The sequence below is a fragment of the Lissotriton helveticus genome, chromosome 3_1, assembly GCF_964261635.1.
Source record: "Lissotriton helveticus chromosome 3_1, aLisHel1.1, whole genome shotgun sequence".
Taxonomy (NCBI): domain Eukaryota; kingdom Metazoa; phylum Chordata; class Amphibia; order Caudata; family Salamandridae; genus Lissotriton; species Lissotriton helveticus.
Genome location: NC_136061.1, coordinates 236851395 through 236867398, shown reverse-complemented (window position 1 = coordinate 236867398; position 16004 = coordinate 236851395). Strand labels below are relative to the sequence as shown.

At 41.6% G+C, this 16004-nt stretch overlaps 1 protein-coding gene across 2 annotated transcripts in view; it reads right to left on the bottom strand.

The window, feature by feature from the left end:
* NUP88 (nucleoporin 88) overlaps positions 1-16004 on the bottom strand; it is a 362163-nt gene that overhangs the window by 66260 nt on the left and 279899 nt on the right. The window contains exon 16 of one of the 2 annotated variants that reach the window (XM_078679698.1): positions 2843-2961. In XM_078679698.1, the coding sequence (XP_078535824.1) occupies positions 2843-2961 (119 nt within the window). Of the gene's footprint in view, positions 1-2838; positions 2962-16004 lie in introns of those variants that run through there. The other variant, XM_078679699.1, reaches the window with a different exon arrangement.

Below are 16004 nucleotides of genomic sequence, written 5' to 3'. Positions count from 1 at the left end.
ATTGACATTCCTACTTTATATGTCTTACAAAAGTGGATACTGTTTACCCTAGAATAGGAAACATTTACTTGACGGTATGTGTTTCTGTTTCCTTTTTGGGTCTCGCTGGCAATGCAGCCGCAAGCGGATGCATGTGTCCAGCTGGAGACGTATAGCGATCAGTCTGGGGGGAAGGAGGACAAGAGGGTGTACGAGCTTTTTTAGCCTGGATTCGTGTGCGCGAACGCGCACGTCGCGTCCCGCGCCATACACATGCGCGCGCAGACAGACACTCGCTCACACACACACCCCCTCCCCCACAGTCACACACACGCACTCCAAGACACATACACACACACGCACGCACGCACACACACATACACAGCCCGCCCCCCCCCGCGCGCACGCGCACGCGCACACACATGCTCCTACCCCCGCAGCTCAGCAACCCACTCACCGGCTTCCTTCGTGCGGCGGCTCTCCTCAGCTGCAGGGCCCGGCAGCAGGACTCTTCTTCCCTCCTTCGGCACCGGGGCGCAGGGTAGGCTCCTGCCTGCTCCGGTGCTCCAAACAATCGCGGCTCTTCCGTGGGAGGCGGGGTAGGCTCCCGCCCTCCTACTTCCTGTTTCTGGTTGTCGCGCCGGCCTGCCTGACTTCCTGGTCGCAGGCCGGCAGAGTGACGAGGATGTTTGATTTGCGGTATTTATTTATTTATTTATTTATGCATTTTTATATAGCGCGGACTTTACCCGAAGGCGGTATTTATTTATTTATGTATTTATGCATTTTTATATAGCGCGGACTTTACCCGAAGGCGGTATTTATTTATTTATGTATTTATGCATTTTTATATAGCGCGGACTTTACCCGAAGGCGTCAGAGCGCTTCACATTAGGAACAGAAATGAAACATAATGAGAAACATTACAAAAGAACAGGTTGCAAAAACATATGTTACTTACATAAGGTAATAGTGACAATTGTGAGCAAACAAAATACATGAGGTAGTAAAAACTATGAGCAACCAAAAATACATGAGGTAGTAAAGGTAATAGTGACAATCGTGAGCAAACAAAATACTTGAGTAAAAATTGTGAGCAACCAAAATACATGAGGTAGTCAAAAGTGCACAAGAGGAAATGAAAGTGACAAGTGTGCAGTTATAAGAGAAAACAGAGTATAATTAGAGGTATAGTCCTGCAATAAGTGCTAGACACTCAGGCTCAGGAACAAGCGTTACATGGGCAAGGTGGCACTTGTGCAAGTATCAAAGGCAAAGACATGTGAGAGGTAGCAGCCGTGTGTTGCAAGGGCAGAGTGGTGTGTGCATGTTACAAAAGGGCAGTGAACACCAGTACATGGAAAATACTGCAAAAAGGCAGACCCTCCAATCACAGGCATACACTGGGAAGGCACTTCCATGATCATGGAAAGTAGAAATTATCAGTAGTGGGAAGTCTTCCTCACAAATAGCAAGAGGACGTGAATTACTTTTGGAGGTGTCTCTGGAGGAGGAGAACTTTGAGGTCCCTTTTGAAGGCCTGGGAGGAGGCGGTGGTCCGGAGCTTTTTTTTGTCCTCTCGCGGTTTGTAAATACAAAACATATTGCATTACAAATGCTATAGGTATCACATTTGCGAAAGTTATAACTATTGGCATTGTAAATGACGAAGCTATTAATTTAGCTATTTAAAAAAAAAGAAACATAAATAAAAACTTTGCCATTTACAATACCAATAGCTCAAACATTCCTAATGCGTGACCTATTGCATTGCAAATGCTTGTTATTTAGAGCGGTGCTTCCCTTTTTCCTGAGCTGCTGCCAGGTGGGGTGAGGCTCATATCACCTGTGCAACTGGTAAGCTGGAGTCTGCTTACATTAAAGTGATAGTGTGTTCCTCAATGTAAAGAATAATTAGTCCATAAATGAGTTGGTTTAAAATACATCATTCTGGTGTCAAGTGTTTGGTATGTCTTTCAACACTTTATTTTAGTGCTTGTTCATATCTTGATGCATACTTGGCTTTTTACACTATGTCTCCTTGCTTTTCACTAGTGGTATAAATGATCCACATACAGGAAGATAGCAGACACCTAGGATTGCAGGTGATCATGTTCCTTTTCGTATTATGATTTTGCACCTTTTTGCATTTTCTGTTTGCACATTTCTGTTTGCACATTGCAGTAGCATTAGCAGTTTTAGGTCCTGAAGAAGGCAAGGACAACTTTGTCCATGATATTTGCTGAAACATGTTGACCTACATACCATCTAGGCAGTTATTTGTTGAAAACTGCTTTGCTTAATCCTGTTTTTAATATTGGCGGAGTGAGCAGAAACAAGAATAAAAAACATGTCGCTCTCTCACCTAATTATAATACACTTTTTCACTTTTATATGCACTGCAAATCAGTCACCTATTACCACAAAGACCACTGACCATCAGTGCGATGACTATCTAGCGGGTTATCCTGTTGATGGAGGATGTTCCAACTTATCCTCATACATCACTTATAGCTCGTTATAACAAGGTTTACAAGGAGTCCCAAATGATGAAGGGCGGTACAGAGTGGTGACTGATGGGTATCCTTAAGTGTTTAGGTTAGGTTAGGTTAGGATCATACTATTCCACCTTTCCTCTCTCTTTTCATTCTGGTTTCATTTTGTTTAGTGGCTTGATTTGCATCACGAATAGCACAATGCCTTTTTTAGACCCATAGATACTTGTGTGTTAGTCCCAAGTATATACCTTCCGAATATGCATCTAATTCAACTAAGGATTTGTTAGAGAGGTTTTTCAAATAGTAATTAAAAACAATGTATTTATGGAAAAGTATGCAGGTAAGAATGCATGATTTTCACTTACTCCTCTTTCAGGAATGTTTGAATGCATTTTCTTTGGAAGGAACTGAGGGTGATGCTGGATTTTCGAGGGCTTTTCTCATTCTTCATCTGTTTTTGCTGGTACTCCATTTTCATTTTAACCTATTCCAGTCATAACAAACAGACGAAATATTAGTCGTGATTTTTTTTAAACTCATGCTAGATTACATTACATGTAAAGACAAACAAAAAAAAACAGCAGTTTCTTGTATACCATAATACAAACTGTGAATATATTACATTGAGTAAAACAATCTATATGGTTTTGGAAAGTTATAGCAGCATTGATAAACAGCTTTAATAATCGTTATGATAAAGAAATCATAGATTCTAACTCTTATGGTTATAAGCCCTTATTGTTCTAGAGCCATTAAGGGCTTTAGGGGGCTTGGAATGGTGTTTAAAATGTCTTATTTGTCCATTGTCATTGATACTTAGTCACTGCGTGTTGACATCAGAGACTGCAGCATCCTGTATTCCTTTCTAGAAAGTATTTATTAATTACATAAAATTAGGTAATTCCAACTATAAGATTTTAAAGTTATAGCAGCATTAATGAGAGTACTCTAAACTTCTTTATGAGTAGTCTTTCCAAAGGATTATATAACCAGAAACTAGACGTACTCAAAGGAAATATCCAAATTAGAAACTGCTTGCTCATCATTAAGGCACCATGAGTAAAGCTACAATTTAAAAAAGCACTGTACAAGCAAATATATTCGCAGTGGAAAGGTTGCCAAGGCTATGCTAATACGGATTAGGGCCAGCATGACCAACAGCAGTTGCGCAAGCTCACCTCTCATACATAATAGAAGTTGGGACAGCAGAAATAAGCTTCTATACACACACAACATGTATATCACACATGCAGCACCAGCAAAACAAGCATTTCACAAATACAAAAGGAACAGAAAGCAACAGTGCAACAGACAGAGCAGAAGCACAATCTACCCTACCCTATAAAAAGGTACTGCATGTGTAGCAATACAAGGATGCCACACCCACATGAAACAGATACATTGCAGGCATAAGCAGTATAAGTGTCTTTTCACAGATAGCAAAGAGGAACCTCTGAAAACATGAGTACAAGTTAAATGCACATGTAATTTAATACTGAATGTCAATGGCACGCTTATCCTGTAACTGAAAAAACCATTCAATATGAAGACGTTTAAAATGCTAGAGATAAAAAAAAAAATGGAATCGGGAATCTATTGTTGATTTAGTACGAAAAAAGTTATATAGGGGACAATACAGTGTTGAGATTTCATCAGCTCAAGAGTGACTACTGAAATGAAAACCAGAATTGGGTGCCTGACACTTATCAATCCTCACTTTTTTGTTTCAATGTGTCTTCTATAAACATTTTGCAGCTTCTTTAATGCAATGCTACAGAATGACTCATTAAATGAATTGGAGCATACCTTGGAATACTGTACAGCTTAAAACTGCCAGAAACTAGTAATCTGTTGGTCAGCGAGATAGAAAATCAGAGCTTTACCTCTTGCAAGTACTAAGTACCAAAAACATCTCCAGTTAGGACCATCCCTTTGTCCTCTGGCTGGTGAAGGGCTCAGTCTAGATGCTCTCTGCGTCAGACAGTGGTAGCTAATTCAACAAACGCATTTCCCCACAATGGACACTATGCCCCTATTTACGTAATATTGATTTATTTCATACAAACTTTGCTTTACAAGCTTATCAACAGAACTTTGTAGGGTGAGAGAGGAGGACGCAATAGCAACATGAAAAGCAAGCCAAAGTAATGTGGACCCAAAGTGTCAGAAACCCATGTTATCAAAAATGTCTGTTCACAATCCCCGTAAAGAGGGGACTTTCATAACAAGTATTCAAAGAGGGGAGCACACTCCTAACCTCTCCGCCGGATCGCCCCTTTGCATTCCGGTACATGCAGTTCGTATGACTTGAAGAGTTAGGAAAAAGTTTTGTAAGTGTTTCACCAAGGTTGGTGCAAGTAAGTACTTGGTATTTCCAGTATCTCTAGACACGGCTCGTGTTTCGGGATAATATCCCTCATCAGTAGAGATCAGTTCTGGGGTGGCTGAGAAGGCTGCCAAACAACAGTCACAGGCTTCGTTGCCTCTCGGGCGCGAAGGTGCATCTCCAATAGCTCGTCAGCTACGGGGCTCACGGGAGCCCTTAGAAGTATTCAAAGATGGGAGCACACTCCTAACCTCTCCGCCGGATCGCCCCTTTGCATAATGCAGAGGGGCGATCAGGAGGAGAGGCTAGCAGTGTGCTCCCATCGTGGTTTCCTGTTAAAGGGCTCCCGTGAGCCCCTAAGCTGACGAACTTGGAGATGCACCTGCGCGCCTAAGAGGCAACGAGGCCTGTGACGGTTGTTTGGCGGCCTTCTCAACCACCCGAGAACTTTTCTCTACTGATGAGGGATACTATCCCGAAACACGAGCCATGTCTCGTGTCTAGAGATGCTGGAAATATTAAGTACTTACTTGCACCAACTTTGGTGAATCACACACAAACTTTTTCCGAAACTCTTCAAGTTATACGCACTACATATACCACAATGCTGAGGGGCGATCCGGAGGAGAGGCTAGCAGTGTGCTCCCATCGTGGTTTCCGACTTTCATAACAAGCATCATCAAAGCAAATAGGTCTCACCTATACAAGAGCTATTGGCTTTGTATTGTTGTTTTGCATTGTGGATCCGCCTGCAGACCTCTTATTTTGCAGAGGATGCGAAGCGGATCCAGGTTAGAAATTAGAAAAAAGAATTTGTAAACAAAAAAAACAATGTTTGGGAAAAGGGTTGGCTCTGAACACAGCCTGTGTGTTTATGGTGTGTAGATGATAACTACACATAGAAGAGGATGGAGTCTTTTAAGTTGTTGAGGAACACCATGTTGCCTATGTCTGTTAAATGCACTCCGTCTTTTCAATATATTAAGTCCATGTTGAAGCGTAAGTTGTTATGGTATATAGAGCCCATGTGATCTTGGAGACATGCAGAAACAGCTTTATTGACATGTTTCCTGTTTTCCTCTTCCTGGGTACAAAATTGGGATAACCACTTAAGTCTTTAGCAAATTTTGGAAAACACTAAGGCAGTATGTAGCAAAAGTGACATTAATTTAGCAAAGGTATTCTTCATTACAATTTCCAGTACTACCCCAGTAATTGCGCCTAGGTCATTGCTGCCACAGACAACATTCATGAGGTCTGGATGTTGGCAATCTGCAATACCTTAAACCAAAGGCAGCAACTGATGCCTCTTTACCATTCTCTGACCATCCCAAGTAATGTCTACATTAGGTAAACTTAGGTCTAGGTCAATGCCACTCTTTCTATCACTCTCTCTGGACCAAAACACCAAACTATGGCCCAGATCTCTACCCATTTTGGAGACAAGCAGGAGTAGCACACCGGAAAGGCAGCAGCATAATTAGGCCGTTTTGAAGATGAAAGGCAGTTACAATGGAGGACAGCAAGTTAAATATAAAAGAACACATTTGATTGGAAGGTGGAGATGTGCTGGGAACTAAAATTAGGTAGGGACTTTAAGAAAAAAAGTAACTAACTCTGTGATTGGCTTCAGAAAAATAAAAAAAGTTATGTTGTTTTGGATATGCTTGGAATTGCAAACAGTCAACCAAACCTGCTACCGTTAATGTAAAGCTAGTATGCTGTTGAGATAAAGTCTTGTGACCTACTAGTAGGCAGAGGCTATTGGAAACAGGGTTACTATGGAAACTGAGCGAAAACAATGTGGTGGGAAGGGAACAAAAAAGACTGCAGTGTAAAACTGTAAAGCAGACTGGTGTACGAAAATGGCTCGTAGGGAGTATATGTCTTGTAAATGACAATATTTTACAAAACAAAAATATTATAGAAAAGCATTAACAGTAGATTTTTTTTATTCTTTTAAGGGCTTTTGCATGGATCTGCGAAGCAACCGCTGGTCACATGGGGTTGGGAGGGGAGTGGTGGTGGTGCTTAAGCCCAGCAGATCTGCAAAAAAACTAATAAATTGGGCTTCTTTAAAGGAAACATGGAAAGGGTTAAAAATAGTGACCATTTAGAAGTGGTATAACAAAAATGATAGATGAAACGAAGTCTGTGATTTTCTAAGTACAGGAGTATGATTAAAAGCACAGTGGGAAGGGTTGCTGTTATTGGTACTTTTGGACTGAGAGTGGAGGAGGATTGCCATATTTCTGACTTGCAGTGGAAAACGATATTAAAATAAAAGTATAAAAATTGCAAAGAGATTTTATAGCTCTGTGAATTTGGTTGTAATATAAAAAATTATATTTAAAAAACAAACTATCAGTGTATAGAAGCTGAAATAAATTGTTTAGCTTCTAAACACTACAGTAAAAGGCACAATAGAAGTGAGGCTAGATGAGAACATTAACTAAAACCCTAGTGATCAGCAAAGGAGGAAGATGATGCTATACTGAAAATAGTTCTTTTATTTAGCCAGTATGAATGAATGTGTGTGAATTTAGATATAGGTGCTTGCTTTTAGTATGTAATTTGATAGTACATACTTTGCACCCACTCACACAGTTAGGCAGGTACTTACACACCCTGCTACACTCCCACAAAAGCACTTGTGTACTCATCACTCATATAGCCAGACAGTGGCTAACTCACACAATCAGTCACACACCCATAAATCATTCACATACCCATTTACTTACCTATAAGTCCACTTACACAGTCATTCACACACCCATATGGGCACTGTCACACCCACTTACACCCCTATACAGACATTCATGTACCCAGCACTCAGACAGGCATTAACACACACCCTTACACACCCAGTAATATACTGAGTCACCCACCAATACAGCCACTCTCATACCAATTTACAAAACCATACAGTTACTCACACACCCAGTCAGACAGCAACACATCTGTTCACACAGCCCTTATGTATCCACCACTAACAGAGCCACTTGCACAGTTACACACCCAAACACCCACTAACACAGCCAGTTACCAATCCATGCAGCCACTTACATACCCATCATTTAGACACCCATACAGTAACTTACACACTCCGTCCCCTACCCACACAACTAGTTACACATACGACACAACCACAGAGGCACTAATACACTCACTCACATATCTACTCAACCAGTCACTCTCCCGTACAGCCAGTCATATAACCATTTATTATACACCCATACTCAGACACTTACACAGTCTCTTAGACACTGACATAACCACCTATGTAACTATTAATTTGCTTATTGTATGTAAACTAATAGTAGGCTACATAAAGTTAAATGTATTCTATATTTGCTTTTCAGATATTTACTGGTGTATTAAGAGGAATGGAAGGTGGAATGATGAGGTGAAAAAAATCCATAAACTTGGCAACAGATGACATTTTTAGTGCAAATGGCATATGGCTTTTGCCACAATGATTCACCATGTCTTGCAGTTTTTGGTGAAACAGTGAGGATGATAACCATCTATTTGCGTGGTAAGCGTCCCACAGATGGTCCAACTGCTGATGATGATACACCACTTTCCCTCTCTCTCATCATCCTCTGATATGTCCTTGTAGGTATGGTTTATATTAGTTTCCATCATGGAGGATGTACCATGTGAATACTTCTTCCCCGTACCTCTAGATAGTGTTTTGGTGCATATATTGCATTGGACAATTTTTGCAACAACTTTATTTTCTCCTTAAGGGATGGAGAAATATTTTCAGACATTGGAGGAATTCTTTGGAAGTGGTAAGTGTCCTTCTTGCTTTTCCCCTTCTCTTCTAGCAGAAGACATCTTGACTATAACACTCAGTACTTTGGAAGGAAAGTTAAAAAAAGGATGGACCTGTGGTTCAGTCTGTCTCTAGAGAGATATGAAACACAAATAACTGATTTTGAGTGTGTCTTGCAATGTGCATGGGTAGAGACTTACTGTATCCAATGATAAGTTGAGGTTTAGAGGTGTTCCTGGAATCAGAGGGGATCCATAGTGGATTTGCCGAACTAATAAAATAAATATGTTGTGAAACACAGATAGGCTTCCAAATATTAATGAAGGGATATCGCTCCTCTAATGTTAATGTAAACATTTGTGGGGCCTGTGTATAACACATATATATATTTTTTTATTTGATCGAACCCCCGGATCCACAGGGATTTTGTCACAGGAACTATTAACCATAGAGTACTCATATGGGCTCCCTTCTCAAATTTGCAGTGGCTCCAAGGATCCATAAAATGAATGTTAAGATTATCTTATAAAAGAGAGAGAGAAACTTTGTGTATTGCGTTTATAGAAAGATTACTTAAATTAACTTAACTTGATTTGTTAATTGTTACTTATAAAATGTATAATAAGAATAAATGTGCGAATACATTTTATTTATGAACTTGTAAAAAGGTATAGTACTGACCTAGAACAATTAATATTATAAAATAACAGTGAAATTCACAGAAAAACCAAAGGTTACAAAGACGTTATTGTTAGAAAATAGAATCAAAAGACCGTTGAAATTCACTGAAAAAAATAAAGGTTACAGAGACATTATAGCTCAATTAAAAACAACTTTCTAGTTAGGCTCAGATTTTACATACACAAAACCATAACAATGCAGCAGTTATAGTTACGTGAGCTATAACTTACGTCCTGCAACACACTACTTATGACCTCACGTATTACGTCACTCATGACATTGTCCGTGACATCACTCATGACATTATCCACCAAAGTAAACTTCAATATATTTAATAAAATACAATATATATATTTTTTTTTTTAATAAGACTATGACACAGGTGAGAGATGTACAGCACAGAGCTCATTGTAACTTTATCAACTACTACACTCACTCATCTCCTAAGAGACAGTTCTCAGTAGATAGTCCTGTCTCTTCTAAACCACTACTCTAAATACTAATGACCAAAGTAAAAAGTTTAATTGTATAGACTAGTCTATTGTAAACCACAACACCGCCATTCAAGAAACCAGAAAAAGGCTTTTGTACAAATGTCAGATTTACACAAACCACTACAACATACAACAATTAAAGAGGTCTTAGCAGACAAGCCACTGTCTCACAAACCACTAATAAAATTATTTGTTAGCCTAGAAAAAGGTGAGAGCAGAGAGGTCAGTCTGCTGTAAATGACCGCTAGATTGAGCCATCTCCCTAGAGAAAGGTCTTGGTGAACAGATGAAGTTATTGCAATCTACTACTACAGTATTCGTCACAAAGGAGATATGTCTAAGGAAACTGGTAAGTAGTCATAAAACAGAACTATACTCCGTTATCACTGTGGAGTCAAGTCTCAATGAACAGCTTATACTGTTGCAAACTACTACCATAAGCATACATCAGCAGCGGACACGTGTCAGTGTAGAGGTTAGTACACTGATAAATAGTACACCCGCATTAATAAAGGGATTATAGATCAGATGACATGTTAGAAATAGTATCGCTCATTAGTAGTACAGAAAGAATAGTAATTTAACTCCCCCAATAGCTTAGTATATTTCTTTAAGTCTCAGAAACTTTTACTAAACACTTAAACCACCTACCATGTCATGAGTCAAGTGATATGGGAGGTCATAAGCAGAGCACTATGGGGGTGTAAGGTACAGTAGTTAGCTCAAGTACCGAAATGGTTACTTACCAGTAGGAGTAGTTTTGCAGCTTGAAGAATTTTCTGGATTCACATGCTGTGCATTATTCCGCCATCTAGTTGTTGTATCAGGAATTGTCTTTTTTTTCCTCTCTTGTTTTGGTCGCTGCTGACCACCATTTGGTACCAGGTACGACCCCCCTGTGTGGTTGACGTGCGTGGTGGCCATCTTCAGATTCTTTTTCTGTTCTTATTCTTTTGTAATCCTTGGGAAAAGGGTTATTGAATACCGATGTAGTCTTTTGCTTCCCCACCTGTTTGTTTTCCTTATAGGGGAGGCCGGGTGGGTCGCATGTGAATTCAGAAAATTCTTCAAGCTGCAAAACTACTCCTACTGGTAAGTAATCATTTCGTTTTGCAGCATAAATCCTTTTCTGGATTCACATGTTGTGCATTAGATTACGTAGTGGTTTCTCCCCTGTCTGGGAGGCCGTGGTGAAAGGAAGACCTTGCAACCGGTGTTGAAGCACACTTTGTTCAATTTGAGCTTCCTTATTGATTTGTATATCCACACTATAATGTTTTGTAAAGGTGTGTGGTGATGCCCATGGTGCTGCTTCGCAAATGTATTCAATGGGTACATTGGCCATAAAGGCTAGCGTTGCTCCTTTCTTTCTAGCGGAATGCGCGGTTGGTTGAACTGTTAGTTCTTTGGATGGCTTTTACTAGGCTTGTACCATCCATCTTGCAATAGTAGCCTTTATGACAGGTGAGCCTGTGTTGGTATGTGAGTAGGCGACAAAGAATTGTTTTGTGTTCCTGATCTGTTCTGTTTTTTGCAAATAATACAATAAAGCCCTCCTTACATCCAGGTTATGGAGGCATCTCTCTCTTTTAGTCTTTGGGTTTTTAAACACAACTGGCAGGAGAATGTTTTGATTTAAGTGATACTTAGAAACCACATTTGGCAAGAACTGTGGATTAGATTTTAAGACTACTTTATCCTTGTGGATTTGTAAGTAGGGTTCTTGAATTGTTAATGCTTGCAGCTCACTTACTCTTCGTAGTTATGTTATCGCAATGAGAAAATCTGTCTTTAGAGTTATGTCTTTGAGGTCCGCTGCATGCATGGGCTAGAAGGGCTGTGCCATTAGTTGAGAAAGTACTGTATTTAAGCTCCATGTGGGTACTGGAGCTGCTCTTGGTGGGGCAATTATTTTTGCTCCTTCTAAAAACCTTTTGATTACTGGTCTTGTAAAAAAGCTTTTGCATGATTTTCCTCTTGTGTATGCTACAATGACATCAAGGTGCACCTTTATGCTTGAGTAGTTAATGTTGTTGTCTAAGAGGTAAGTAAGGTTTCTTGTGTGTTGTTTGAACTGTTTTTATTGTTAGCGGTGCACCATGTGGTATATCGTTACCATTTTGCTGTATAGCGTTTTCTTGTTGACTGTTTCCTTGCCTCTTTTAGAATTTTCATGGTCCGCAGAGGCAGTTTGAGGTGTACAAATTCTATGTATTCAGGCGCAAAGCTGCTAAATGTAGCATTGCTGGCTCTGGGTGAAAGATCTGACCCTGTTGCATTGTTAGCAGGTCCTTTTCCGCTTTGATCCGGGCAATGAGAATCATATGTGTTCCTGGATTTTTTGCTTTTTGTAACACTCTTTGCATCAGGGGTATTTGTGGAAAGGCGTAAGCAAATGTCTGAGACCAGTTGAGTGAAAGTGCATTTCCCCTTGACAGGTGGTGTGGAAACCTCGAGGCAAAGGACTGGCCTTTTTTGTCCTGTACTGCTGCAAACAGGTGTTCCCCACAACTTGAACAGTGAATGCACTGTTTTCTGCTTCAACTTCCATTCGTGGGAGCAGTTGCTGTGTCTGCTCAGCTGGTCCGCTGTATTGTTGTCTATTCCTGGTAGGTGTACTGTCCGTAGGTTGATTTTGTGAATTATTGCCCATTGCCAGATCTCCTGTGCAAGTTTGCTGAGGGGAAAGGACCTTGTTTGTTCAGATAGAACATTGTTAATTCTTTTTTTTAAACATTTCTTATGAGACCAAACAACATCAGAGGATATCTGAAAAGCATTTCAGGAAATAGCATAGGTAGTATCAATTTAAAGCATATGAAGACACAAGCGGGGTGACCAAGAATCATCATTACTCCTCCAGAGCGACTTCTGCCCCGCTGTATGTCAACCAAGGGCCCCAAATTTTCCTCCACTTCTTAGAGCATCCTCTGCTCCTATATACAGTTTCTTCTGCCCCTTGGCACCAATCAATATCCCGCCTCCACTCCTACCATTGCGGAGGTGCCTGTGACCCCCACCATCTGGCAATGTTTCGTTTCTACCAATGCGAGCCAAATCTCCACGTGTCTAGCCCACTCGGAGCCCCCTTTGATCATTAACAATAACCACTTTGGCTCCAGCAGAACCGCTACGCCCACCACCTCAGACATGGTTTTCGTGACTCTCGACCAGAAGGGAATGACCTCCGGGCACTCCCACAGTATATGATAAAAGGTGCCCTCTTGTTGACAGCCCCTCGCACAAACGGCCAAACGACTCCTGCCCCATGCATATAAGTGAGTGCAGGGATAATAGGTACGGTGAAGGATCTTTAACTGCACCAATCTAAACCATGAGCAGATTGCTATTTCGCGCGGACTCTGAATAGCATCCTGCCAGTCCTCGTCATCGAGGCTGCCAAGATCCCTGACCCATGCTGCCCTAAAAGTTATCAAAGGGTCTAGTATGTTATTTATGAGTTTCCGGTAGATGGTAGACATGTCTTCTCTACTATGGGGTCGAGGAGTAGTCTATCCTCCATGGGGGAGTATTCCGGAATCAACGTACCGCTATGTAAGTAGGAGCGTAGGGCATGAAGGAGATGTATGTGGTAGTATCTTTGCGAGGCGTGGAGGCTATAGTCCTTTTGAAGGTATTCAAAGGAGCGAGGATCGTCGCCCTTCCAGACATCAACCAAATATTCTATGCCAATTAACTTCCACCCCTGGAAGCCTGTTACCGCAGTCACCTCTCCCATTTGGTCGCCCAGCCACAGAGGGGTCCTTCCTGTCAGTCTGTCAGCCCACCCTAGGAGTTTGCTTACCTCCCTCCAACACTGTAGCACCACTCTGGTGTGGTCAGGCCACCCCACCCAAGACCTCCGGGTATAGAGGAGAGGTTCACAGTTGCCCCCTGGCATGACCATCCTATGAGGATAGGATGGTCATGCCAGGGGGCAACTGTGAACCTCTCCTCTATACCCGGAGGTCTTGGGTGGGGTGCAGGTTCAGAACCATCCGTGTACACCTACCCAGTCATTGACCAGCGGGAGCTGCGTAGTCCAATAATTTTGTTTGACATCCGGGAGTGCCAGACCGTTGTCATATACTCCTCTAGTAAGCTTATGTAACGAGATTCTCGGGGGCCGCCTGTGATATACGTTTGAAAACTCCCGGAGGGACAGGTTACAGTGTATTCTGTAGGATGTACAGAAGTCTCGGAAGTGTGAGCATTTTGGATAATGCCGCCCTGCCCATAAGGGAGAGCGGAAGAGATCGCCACAGATATAACATTGTAGTTGTATTGTCTGTTTGGATTAAAATGTTTTTCCCCTGGATTGTTTCTGGAATGCTTTTAGTGCCAGAAAGACAGTTTTCATTTCTAATGAGTTGATGTGTTGTGGAATCCTGTACGTTCCATCGACCATGTACTTTCAGCCGGTTGAAATGTGCTCCCCAACTTTTGAGGGATGCAACCGTGGTGATTGTCCCAGATGGAGTTGGGTTCCTGAAAGGTCTCCCCTGTGCTATGTTGTTGGATGCCCAACATTGTATCTCTGCTTGCACTCTTTTTGTTACAACCACTAGATCCTCCCAACTTCCTGTGGCTTGAGACTAGCTGTTGGTAAGCTGTTCTTGGAATGGGTGCATGTGTAGGCGTGGGTGAGGGATAAGTGGTATGCATGTGGTATGCATGATGCTATCATGCACATTAGTTTCATGACCTTCCTCACGGTCAGAGACTGCCCTTCTGGTAGAGTTTTTTCTTGATAGATCGCTTGTATCCTGTTCTGAGTGGGGTATGCCCTTGCTTTTATTGTATTTAACCTTGCTCCCAGGAAGGTTTTTTCTTTTTCGGGTGTTGACGATGTTTTGTGGTTTATCGAGAAACCCAGTATTTGCAGCGTTTGGATCGCCTTTTGAACACGCTTGTGCCATGTTTGTTTTGAACGTCTCCTTATGAGCCAGTCGTCTAGATAGGGGTAGACCTGTATTCCCTCTCTTCTCAGGTGTGCCACCACCGCGGCTAAACACTTTGCAGAACACACGTGGAACTGATTTTATTCCGGAAGGAAGTACCTTGAACTGGTAGTGTGTTCCATTGTACAGGAATCTTAGGTAAATTATGTGTCTTTTGTTCATGGGGATATGAAAGTAGGCGTCTTTGAGGTCTATTGTTGCCATGTAATCCCCTTTATGAATTTGTGGAATTATCTCTTGGAGAGTACACATTTTGAAACGTTGTGTTAGTATGAACTTGTTTATGAACCTGAAGTCCTTGATTGGTCTTAGAGTTAGATCCTGTTTGGGTATTATGAAGTATGGCGAGTGGTTTCCTTTGAACCATTCTGGTCTTGGTACCTTTTCTATTGCCTGCTTCAGGCTTCGTTCCTTGATCTCGGCGTTGGGCAGTGTTTGTTCTGATTTCATACATTTTCTTGTCTCTGGTGGGTCTGCAGGTTGTATGCTTGTTAGCTCTATGCAATACCCGTACTTTACCAAGTCTAATATCCAATTGTCTGTTGTGATCCTTTCCCATTGTTTGTGGAAAAAGGATATTCTCCCACCCCTGGTGTCTTCTGTGGGTCCTTATCTGTGATTAAGTCAGTTAAACCCATTTCCTCTTCCTCAAGAGGATTGGCCTCTTCCTCTGCCATTGCTTCTTCCTCAAAAGGGCTGCTTCTGTTGTTGTTGCCAACCTTGATAGCTTGACTATTGACCCATTTGTTGTCCTTGACCAAAGGTGCCTCTTCCCGTGGGTTTTCTGTTAAAGGACCCTCTTTGTTGCAGTGCCCTCCTTGCCCTTGCTGTTTCATTGTCCTTCTTGATCTGCAGAAGGGATTCGTCTACTTCTTTGCCAAACAGTGCTTCTCCACTGAACAGCCTATTAATGATGGAGGTTTGAATTTCCTGCTTAAAACTGGAGATGGGTTCCTGTGCACATCTGCCTACTAGCAGTATCTGCTGCATCCACAGCTGACTTCAGACATGTGTTTGCCACATTTTTTCCCTTCTGGACAATACTCTTGCCCTCTTCTTGTCCTCCTCAGGGAGGTTGTTTAAAAACTCCTCAATCTCATCCCACTGTTGGTGGCCTTATCTATTTAGTAGGGCATTTTAGTTAGCAGTATACCACTGTGTTGCTGCCCCCTTTTCCATCCTTCTTCCCACCATATCCATTCTCTTACTTTCTTTTTCAGGTGGAGGCCCAGTGTTGGAGACTGCACTTCCCTGGATATATTTAGGGTATTTTGAGGAGGGTTT